This window comes from Micromesistius poutassou (assembly GCF_964030765.1).
Source record: "Micromesistius poutassou genome assembly, chromosome: 12".
Taxonomy (NCBI): domain Eukaryota; kingdom Metazoa; phylum Chordata; class Actinopteri; order Gadiformes; family Gadidae; genus Micromesistius; species Micromesistius poutassou.
Genome location: NC_140282.1, coordinates 13,271,052 through 13,282,259, shown reverse-complemented (window position 1 = coordinate 13,282,259; position 11,208 = coordinate 13,271,052). Strand labels below are relative to the sequence as shown.

The following is an 11,208-nucleotide window of genomic DNA, read 5'->3' as shown; positions in this document are numbered from 1 at the left end:
ACACACACACACAGTCAGTACACAAGAACAGCGTTCCTCAAGCCATGGTACCTGTGGATCAGGTGGAACTGGGCCGCACTCCAAAAAATAACCACTTCATTAGGTTATAGAGGTCGGATGAATATGTGCCCATCAGACCTGGAATTTGCAGTAAACAAATCCCATTGCTCACAATCACTGTTCGAAAACTGCCTTTTGATTTTGACATTCACGTCAATGTCTTGTCTGTTCATGTAGGTCTTAGAGGACCCTGGAGGCTGACTAACCCTCTTGTACTCAAACAGAACCCAACCCCATTCAAAAGGAATAGAAGAGAGGTTGGATGGGTTATCAATCCTCTGATTAGTTCATGATTCTCACAGCGGCAGACTAGAAATAATTATGGTGATGCATGACGAGACTTGTCTAGCTGAAGGTTGAAGAATAATCAATGCACATCTCTCTTTGCTCTGAAGCACATCTCAACTTTTGGGAGATAAATCAACCTCTGATGGAGCAACAGGGCAGTGTCTCTGTCACTTCATCAAGTGGTACAATTTTTTTCAAACTGTGCAACATGAATAAAGATGGCAAGTTGTTTTCCGATCCTACATATATCCCACAGTACCTTCTCGGTGACGGCCCGCGCACACTCGATGAGCTCCCGCTTGGTGAAGCTGTCCGAGGGCATGCCCTGCAGCGCGCCGGCCTTCTGGACCAGGAAGATGCAGCCGTGCCCCAGGTCCTGCACCCGGGTCTTGATCTGAAACCCGATCTGGGGGGGGGGGGGGGGGGGGGGGGGGGGGGGGAGGAGGGGGGGGAGTAGGGCATGGTGTGATGCTCACCATGGATCAGCAGAGTGGAGGACTAGGAATATCAAGTGTGTTCCTGCTTATTTTCCGGTTCTTATTTGCCCGATTTTAGTCTCTCAAACACAAAATGCAATGCATTTACAATAATATACAAAATGGAATGAAACCATAGCTTCCATTATTATTGATCACATGTATCCCTGCACCGTTGTATACATCCGCTTGTTCATTTGATTGCATAATATATTTCATGTTTCTGTTTTATACTTCTATCGCTTTTATATTTTACATTTCGTTTTCATTCCACTTTTTGTTTGGTCCTTATAAATATGTATTAGATGTCCAAGGTTATTAAAAGAACGCGCGGATACCAGTGGTGACAACAACAAAAACAAACAACAACAAAGCCTACCTCCTCGGGCTCAGCCGTGTGGGCGGCCAGTCGCCCTTGGACGGCGAGCTGGCTGTAGTCCACCGTCACCTGGGAGGCCAGCCCCCCCAGCTCCTCTGGACAGGTCACCGACTTGGTCATCTGACACACATCAGATGTTAAAAGCATGTGAGTGACTTGGCTGGGACGGCTTGGCTATCTTACGCACACACAGACATCGTATGTCTGTGTGTGCGTCATATCTAATAACCCAACATCATGTTTCATTTAAAATGTTAAACAGATGTCAAGATGTCACACACAAACATTCATTCATTGCGTATACACGTATGGTCCACGTCATTTCCATCTCGTTCTTCATCTTCTGTCAAACCATCCGGAACAGCACAGGAAACACGTACAAGCTCAGATCACGGATGACTTTCAGGTTCAAGTGCTCGCAAACTTGTATACAAGGCCACTGTTTGATCCGTGAGTATTTAACTCGTCTGAAACGTGACTGGTCCTCACCATTTCCTGTGCGGTGACGGCGATGGCCTTGGAGTGCCTCACCATGTTGGTCTGGTAGTCCACGAAGCAGCCCTCCACCCCTGGGGGGGTGCCTTCGTCCAGCTGGGAAGTGCACGCACACTTAGAAACTGTACTTTTTAACTATATTCATCATTGTCGACAATTCAATAATGGGCTTTAAAAAAGAGAGGGTGCACAGCAGAAAGAAATCGACATATTCTTACCCTGAAAGAATAGATAATATATAAAGTGGAAATATCTAAAAATGGCTGCAGATAGGTTTGTTTTCCTATAACTTTTAATGAATACTACCTCTGACCTCAGTCATGTTCTTGACAGTGTGATGTAATAATAAGGATGAACTCTGACCTTGACAGTGTCATGTAATCATAAGGATGAACTCTAAACTTGACGTTGTGCTGTATCATAAAAATGACCTTTGACCTTGACAGCGTCATGATAAGGATGACCCCTGACCTTGACAGTGTCATGTCACGATAAGGATGACCCCTGACCTTGCTCATGGCCTCAGCGATGGAGTCAACCATGCCGCCCACATTCCCCCCCTCGCTGGCCGCCTCGTTCAGGGTGATCATGATGTCCTCCACCGCCTCCCGCATCAGCTGAGCAGCCTCCGCTATGGCCTCATGGGTGTGGGATGCCTGGGGGGGGCGGTCCCATGATGTGGTGTCATTAAAAACAAAGCGGATCATACAACAGGTTTGACAGCAACTCTGAATGATCTATTTGGATCATTCAGGAGGATCAATTAAAATTATTATTTTTTTTTTAATGTGTAAAAATCCAACAGATATGTAAGTGTTCCTATAAATAAAGGGTGTTGTGTAAATTTAGTCCAAGTACAAACCCAAGGTTGTTGCGACATAGGTCCCCTATTATTGATAACGCAACATGACAACTCAAATCAAAGATGACTTGACTAAGTCGTTAAATAAAAAAAACATACATTTACACAAGTAAAACGTAATTGAATAGGTGGTTTGGTTAAATTCCTTCTTACAGCAATGTGGTGCAACAATTTCAAAGCAGAGACTTTTGCATTTCGAAAAAAAACAACCTTGCAAGCTTGAGCTATAAAATATAAAAAACCAAAAAAAAAACGATCCAATTCTTGTTGCCGTGGTTACCTTGGGGTTGCCACCCCCCTCCTTGGCAGCATAGAGCATCTGTAGGGTGGACTCTGCCAGCGTCTTGGTCTGGTCCAGGAAGGTCATCTGCTGCTGGTGGTCCTTCAGCCTGGATGCCACGCCCACCGACGCCACAATCAGAGGCTCAAAGTAGCCGGCCAACTGGGCCACCTGGAGGAGCAATGAGCAGGAGCAGGAGGAGGAGCAGAAGGACAAGGAGAAGGAAGGGGAAGGAGCCGGAGGAGGGGCAGAAAAACAAGGAGCAGGAGGAGGAGCAGAAGGACAAGGAGAAGGAGGGGGAAGGAGCCGGAGGAGGGGCAGAAAAACAAGGAGCAGGAGGAGGAAGGAGCCGGAGCAGAAGGACAAGGAGTGGGAGGAGGAGCAGGAGGAGGGGCAGAAGGAGAAGGAGTAGGAGGAGGAAGGAGCAGGAGGAGGGGGACAAGGAGAAGGAGCAGGAGGAGGGGAAGCAGGACAATGAGTAGGAGGAGGAGGAGGAAGGAGCAGGAGGAGGGGCAGAAGGACAAGGAGTAGGAGGAAGAAGAACAGGGAATATTATAAATTCTACCATGCTATAAGTACAGTCGATCTGAGGCAGTGCAGAGCTGTATACCTTGTGGCCGAGCTGGGCTGCTTCGCCCCTGGCTGCCGTGGAAACGGGATCGATAAGGTGACCAATCTCCTGTACGCTGGACGTCAGCTGGTCTTGCAGCGCCTGCGGAAGAAAGATGAAAAACATTATTTTGTATAATGAACAACGCACAAATGTTGTTGCATCAAGTTTTCACGAGGGACCCACAGACATCAAGGAAATGTGTGTGGGTTTCCAACAGAAACAGAATGAGGTTTCTAGCGCTGCCTCCTCTACCTTCACAGTAAGCCACCTCCCTGGACACAGGAAGGGGCTGGCGAATCAAAAGTGCGAGTTCCAGTCGACAGGCCGACAATGTTTTTACTACCCTTGGATAGGATAATAATCCATCTCACGTTGGGGCGAAAAACAAATGCGGATAAAGACAGAGCGAGAGGTGCAGCGCGAGACAGAGACAGGGAGAGAGACAGGGCGATGCAGACAGAACGAGACGGGAAGAAAGAGATACAGGGAGAAGGGAAGAAAAAGAAAGGGATGGAAAGAATTTTGGATACAAAGGAAACAGACAAGAGATTCCTGCAGGCTTCTCGTACCTCCAGTGAGATATCGTCCCTGCAGGGCAGGTTCTGGCTGACTGCGGCCAGGGACGCCTGCTCAATATCCCGGATACACTGGTTGATGTTATCAATGGACGAGTCGCACTCGCGCTGGCCTGGGGCCTTGTCCCTGGAGAGAAAGAGCGAGACGGCAACAGAGTGGGAGAGAGAGGGGAAGAGAGACAGAGACAAGAGAGAGAGAGTGTAGGTAGAGGTAGAGCGACGAAAGGAAGAGATGAGCAAAACATCAGCGTGAGTTACTACTACTACTAGAAAATAACAACATTTAGGGCAAGACTAGAATGAACTTTAGTAAAAAGTGAAAATGAAAAGGGAGACATGAGCAGATTTTTGACTTTCCTTCGACAGCACTGCTATCATTTCTACTGTAGAGTTTCTCTCGTTAAAACTTCACATCTGCTGACTCGGGAGTACGGGAGCCAGCCAGAGATCAAACTGTGCTGTTAAATTAGGATTGAAGCCCGCCAGCCTTACTGGGACACTGTGACGGCAGTGTGTGTGTGTGTGTGTGTGTGTGTGTGTGTGTGTGTGTGTGTGTGTGTGTGTGTGTGTGTGTGTGTGTGGGTGTGTGTGTGTGTGTGTGTGTGTGTGTGTGTGTGTGTGTGTGTGTGTGTGGGGGGGGGGGGGGGGCGGGGGGTTAGTTAGAAATTTTATCTCTGCGCAGAGTGACATGCCGTTAGGGCACACACAAAAAAAATAAAGTAATTTGAAAAATGTCGAGATGTGGGCGAACGGTTTGGAGTAGAGAAGCCATTCCCAGATGTGGCAGGCTGTGGCACCGTGTGATTAGAATGACTTTGAAAACCACGTCACATTTTTTTCGTCCTCACATTGGCAGTCTGGGGGAGGATTCGGACTCGAGTCACCCGAAGATGAACCGCCCATCCGTCGCTGCACAATTAATGATGTGCTAATGTGCTACCGCTAAGGGCGCCTGCATGTGTGTGGGCTCCGGGACAGTGAGGTGTCCCCCGGCGACAGTGGATAAACTGCAGTTACAGTCGCCCTGATTAAGAGAAGATGTGGGGCCCCCTCACTTCCTGTCACTTAGTGCCTCATTGTCCACTCAAATATTGCAAATGTGCAAATATTCAATGACGGAGCAAAAAATTGCTTTTGAAGCAAAAGCTAGCTTAATGTTCCCTTAGTGTGGGTGCAGGGGATACTCTACTGGTTAGAATGTGTTTGACTCCTAGCAGGTGGGTTCAACATCCACAATCTTGATGTGGATGTTCATGATGTTAAACCTGTTCTTTAATCTAGACTTTAATCTAGACTAAGGTCATATTAGGGAGACGTATTAAGGGTCAGGGTAGAAGCTGACCAACCTGATGGCGGTGATGAGGGCCTTGATGGAGTCAGACACGGTTCGGGAGTGACCAGCCAGCACAGACCAGGTGGGCGGGTCCTTAGGGTTGATGACCAATGAACGTGCAGTCTTCAACAGGTAGGTGGAGCTGTCTAGCATGGAGCGTGCCGATTGGATGATGGGTTCCTGGGCCGCACAGCCCTATAATGAAAAAGATAGCCATTTCAATTTGTTGTAATATGATTTCAACACTGCACTGCATAAAACTGCACAAGGCGTAATAATAAAACCAATCATCTGCAGGGTTATTTGAAATATAGCAGAGCTTCATTTCCTTCCACATTACTTTGGAGCGAAAATACATGTATAGGTTCTACTGTCATAACTTGACACTGTGCTGTAATGCAAAGTTTAGTTGCACTATATATATCATATATCATATATTTTTAATAAAGCAACCTAGTTACAAAGTTCAAACATCTAAATGGAATTAACAATGTAAAAATGCAGGAGAAGTGCATGCCTGCGTGCATGTTTCATCATTTCATAGTAACTTGGAAAAGTGTTATTGACATTATTTTTTCACATATAGTTAAGGTCACAGAATGATATGGCTCATACTATTGGACTCTTTGGAATCTCAGCTTTCATATGACACATTGTTTGTGTAGATAGCATGACGTTGTTAAGTACATTAGAATTTCGCTTCTAGCGTAATATTGTACAATGTACGTATAAAATAGTAACAAGATTTGAATGGTAGCGCACGATTCCAAGCAAATATGAACATTTGAAAAGTGGAATGGAGTCTCTAGACCTGCCAAAGTTTGTAGCGAATAATAAAGAAAAAAAGAAAGAATAATTATAAAGCCTAAGAATAACAATAGTGAAGGATGCTTGCGGCACTCACCTAATATAGCTACAAATACATAGTGAGTGAAGGTGCCGGCTGCAGAGATCACGGTTACCTCCCAGCAGGAACCCTCGATCTTGTGCACTCGTGTGGACCAACAAACACACCCTGTAAACAACATCGCTGCCTGCACGTGCGTGGGCGGGCGGGGGAGTGCTCCTACCTGGCGGCTGATCTGGGCTGGCACGGTGGCGAACTCTGGGTTGGAGGCAAAGGCCGTGAGGTTCTCCACCGCCTCGATGAGCGGCGCCGTGGCAACGCCACACTTGTTCCGGTTCTCCTCCGAAAAGTCTCCATCAAGGGCCTTGAGGGGTGAGAGAGGGGGAGAGGGACACAGAGAGACAGAGAGAGAGAGAGAGGACGTTAGAACTCAGCGGACGTGAATGGACTTTAATAAGAGTAAACTCTAAGGTAGAAGTGGGGCGGGGGGAGCAGTGTCGAGACTGACCTTGATGGTTTTGACCAGGTTAGCCGTGCTGTTGGCGACCTCCTTGGCCGACTGGACAAAGTGTCTCTTGGCGGCGGGGTTGGCGGTCTTGGAGGAGGCCAGGCGACACGCGTTGCACAGCGCGGAGGTGTGCTTGGCCACGATGGTGGCCGCGGACAGGACCTGCAACGCAGACCATAGAGAGTCAAACGGAGAGAGAGAGAGAGGCAGAGAGAGAGAGAGAGAGAGAGAGAGAGAGAGAGAGCAGGAGAGACATAAAGAAACAGCAAGAGGGATTGAAATATAGAGACACTGAGTGATGGATAGAAAAATATACAAAGATAGAGCGGGATAGATAAAAACTAATGAGATGGAAAGAGCTATGACAGAGATATACAGACAGAGTGAGAGCGGGACAGAGCCGAGAGATACGGAGAACGTGACGTATACGGAGAACGTGACGCATACGGAGAACGTGAAGTACACGTGGCGGTGTGCTTGGTGGCGGGGTGCGGGGGTCACCTGGGAGGGGTTGCTGTCGGGGTCCACCAGGTTCTGACAGGCCATGTGGATGGCCTGGTTGGCCTTGGCAAACTGTATGGGGTCCACGAGACCCTGGTGACCCGCCTGGCTGTTGGGGTCCGATACACCCACGAGGTAGGCCGCCTGACACACACACACACACACACACACACACACACACACACACACACACACACACACACACACACACACACACACACACACACACACACACACACACACACACACACACACACACACCACAATTTATTTTTTCATAATAATGATTATATAATGATAATAAGTAAGATAACATTAAATAAATACATTAAAAAAAAGGAACATAATAATTGTTATAAATAATAATAATAGCTATGATAATGTCTTCCACCGCTAAAGGTGCTATTCAAAAGATTAAAAAAAAGACAAGGCCATCCATGAGATGACGGGCCATACAGTGACACGTTAAGCCCTCATCTCACCCCTTACAGCACTGAGCTCCACTGCTTGGGTCGGACATGCACCGCCGTACCTGTCCCGCAGCCTCCGTCAGACCACACAGCGCCTTGGAGGCCGACCCCACGCAGTCTCCGAAGGCCCCCACGTCGCCCAGCTTACAGTTCTGGGAAATGCCCGCCATGGACTCCCCGAGCACCTGCCAGTTCAGCACGGAGAGGTCAGGGGGTCAAGAGGGGGGAGAGAGGGGCCGTGGAATCGCGGCGCTGAGCTATATTTCTCTCCATGCGGGACAACCGGTGACTTCAGCACATTCCCTCGCATGCACGCTCCCCAGAGGGTCAAACAGACACCATCCCACAGCCACACACACACACACACACACACACACACACACACACACACACACACACACACACACACACACACACACACACACACACACACACACACACACACACACACACAGGACCCTACCTTAGAGTTTTCCATGACGCTTTCGATGCAGTGGAAGTAGGAGAGGTCACTGACCGGCTCATTGGGGCTGTCCAGCAACCCCCTCACGGCCTGCGGTCGGCGAGAGACACACCCACATTACCTCAAAGATCATTACCAATGCTTTAAATGAGTTCAAAAGTGAAGTATTCTTTCATCGTTATCCATTTTTCATTATTATCATTTCTGTACTGTACTGCTGTGACTTAAGAAATCAAATAAATAAAAGTAAGGCAAGCCAATTAATTTTTCTTTATACCACGTTCGTCCTTTCCCTTTGAAAAGGACACACTAACCCTAAAATACGAAAACACAAGTATGAGAAAGTCAAATATAAAAATAATTCTGCCGAAATAATACATTTGAATAAAATTGGTCACGTTTTGCGCCCTTATTTTATAACAGTGTTAAGGCAGACCTCAAGATGTTGTGGAGTAAGTATGTTGTCTATCGCTCTGTTCTATTCTGCAAACATTCACTCGTAGTTCACCCTCCCCGGCATGCGTTGCTCTTAAAAGATTAAACGGTGAGAGACAAGGTCATGAAGAGATTGCCAGGGCTTTGACGATGAGAGGCCAGCAGAGGTCCGTTGCTAGGCAGCCACGCTCGTTGCTCAACAAGGACGTGTGTGCGCGTGTGCGTGTGCGTGTGTTTACCTCAAGCTCCCTCAGGGCGTTGTCACACTCCTTCTGGCCCGGGGCCTGCTGGGTGCACAGGGTGATCAGCTGGTTGATGCTGTCTGTCACCGCTCTGCAGAGAGACATTTCTGTTACGACGTTACATTTCACGGACGCTTTTATCACAGCCACTGACAAGTGAGGCCGAGAACAAATCAAAGCGTATGAACAAAAGTGGAGGAGCGACACAAAATAAATTAAATACACAGAGAGGAAGAAATGGCTAGGAGAGGAGTCTGTGTGACTCGTCTCGTTCATGTGTGAATGTTTGGATGAGGCCATTTAATTTACATTTATTTATTCAGGTACAACTCATTGAGGTTGTGCACCTCTTTAACAAGAGATAGCTGACAGCAGTACAAACATACAAACGCTACAGAATAATGTATGGATAATCATGTAAATATATAGTTTTAAAGATATACTTTTGCAATATTAAATTTGTATTCTCCATTTTGTATTATAATATCTCTAGGATGAACAGAGCCATCGTCGCGGTAACGATTTCCCTGGGGAGGACTCAAGCACTATGAATCTGCATAAGAATACATAACCTGCAGAAATATTCGATGCAGTCGTTCATGTCGTTGTTGTTTTGTTTGTTTTGTTTCCCTGAGGTTTTGGTTTAATAAATATTTGTCAGTCGCCGTTGCTATTGGTTTGTGGCATTTTTTCAGTGAAAAAATGTACACAAGAGAGGCTTACATCAATGGTTTGGAATACAATGCCAATACCATTTCAGCAATCGTGTCAGGCACCATTTAGAGTTTCTTGTTTCAGAAATCTTTCAACTGCAAAGAAAAATCCAGTATCTTACTATCATCACTACATGGACATCATTTGAATGCACTTACAAAAAAACATGCTCTTCTTTTAAACATTGACAAACTCAAGCACTGGTGTGTACACAGAACTCCACTTGTATGTGAAAGAGCAAGAATTTGTCTACATGTGAATAATGCATTTATGTGTGTGTGTACTGACGCAGAAATGTATTTATTTATCACGGAATCTCCGCACTAGGGCATACTGTCATTGCACATAAAAGCTGTCCTTCTCAAAAAGTGTGCTATTCTGACTCAGAGTCCATGTAATGAATCAGATGGAATGTATATGTAACTGACGCCAATTCTGTGTATTTTTCGAATCGATACTTAGAATTGACATGATGGACACAACTCTTTTGGTCAAAAGTGCAAAACACAACAGCATTAGAGACTCAAACCTGATGTTTTCTGATTTGGTGTTGTGTTTTCTGATTTGCTGACGTGTTTTGCACTTCAGGGCCACCTTGCAATTTGCTGTTGTGTTTTCTGATTTGCGGTTGTGTTTTTTGCACTTCACTTTAGTATTTTGGAGTCGACTCTCCATCCTCACAAGCTGGGAGTTGGGACACTTCGACCCAGAACCAGGGTGTACTATTGATTAATTGCTGAAAATCAGTTGGACTGCATCCATGATGAATGGGTGGCAACAGGTCGGGGAGCAGTGCTATCGAAAGCAGTAGAAATATTTGCATCGGATTTTGAATACTTTGCATGGCCTATCGTGTGAACAGCCAGAGGACATTTTTTCACTTTGCCATCAAGGTGATGTGAGCTTGCCTCTCCCATGTCTGGCTGTCAGATCCCACGGGCACCACATCCAAGCGGCGACGTGCAACCTGCTCCGGACTCCCGTACCTCGCGCAGTGGAAAAATGACGTTCTCGATGAGACACTATATTTACGCTATGCTCCTCGCAGTGAGCTCAGCGGCGGCTGGGAAGTACGTATTCGTTGAGAAATGGCTGACCTGGCCTGATGCACAGTTATACTGTCGGACACACTTCACCGAGCTCGCCTTCTTCTCTATCAGCCAGGACAGGGTTGAGATCCGCAAGGCGCAAGCGGGAACCAGGCACCACTATTTCTGGGTGGGACTGTATCGTGGAAAGACGGCCGGGGCGAGCTGGCGCTGGTCGGGGGGCGGCAACGCCTCCAACCTGCCCTGGGCGAGTGGACAACCGTCCAGCTTAGGGCACAAGGGTGAACTATGTGTGAAGTGCCGGGAAAGCTACTACGGTCTGTATGCCACACAAAGTCACCAACGGTACTTCCTCTGCCTGAACCTGGTGGTGGTGGTGACAGAGCGGCGGACCTGGGAGGAAGCGCTGGAGTACTGCCGGGAGCGGCACGACGACCTCGCCAGCCTGGCCTCTGAGACGGACCTGCTGGTGGCTAGCCGCGAGATCCGGGAGGCCCAGGCCGGCGAGCGTGTGTGGGTGGGGTTGAGGCACTTGGGGGCGCGCTGGATGTGGTTGCAGGGGGAGCCGCTGGGAAACAACGCCTCCCTGCGGATGGGCCTGCGGGGGCAGCCCTGCTC

The 11,208-nt window shown here is 47.6% G+C and overlaps 1 protein-coding gene across 1 annotated transcript in view; it reads right to left on the bottom strand.

Annotated features, from left to right (window-relative positions):
* Nucleotides 1–11,208, bottom strand: part of tln2a (talin 2a) — a 104,591-nt gene that overhangs the window by 22,320 nt on the left and 71,063 nt on the right. The window contains exon 33 of the mRNA XM_084476311.1: nucleotides 8,825–8,918. Coding sequence (XP_084332437.1) covers nucleotides 8,825–8,918 — 94 coding nt within the window. The remainder of the gene's footprint in view (nucleotides 1–8,824; nucleotides 8,919–11,208) is intronic.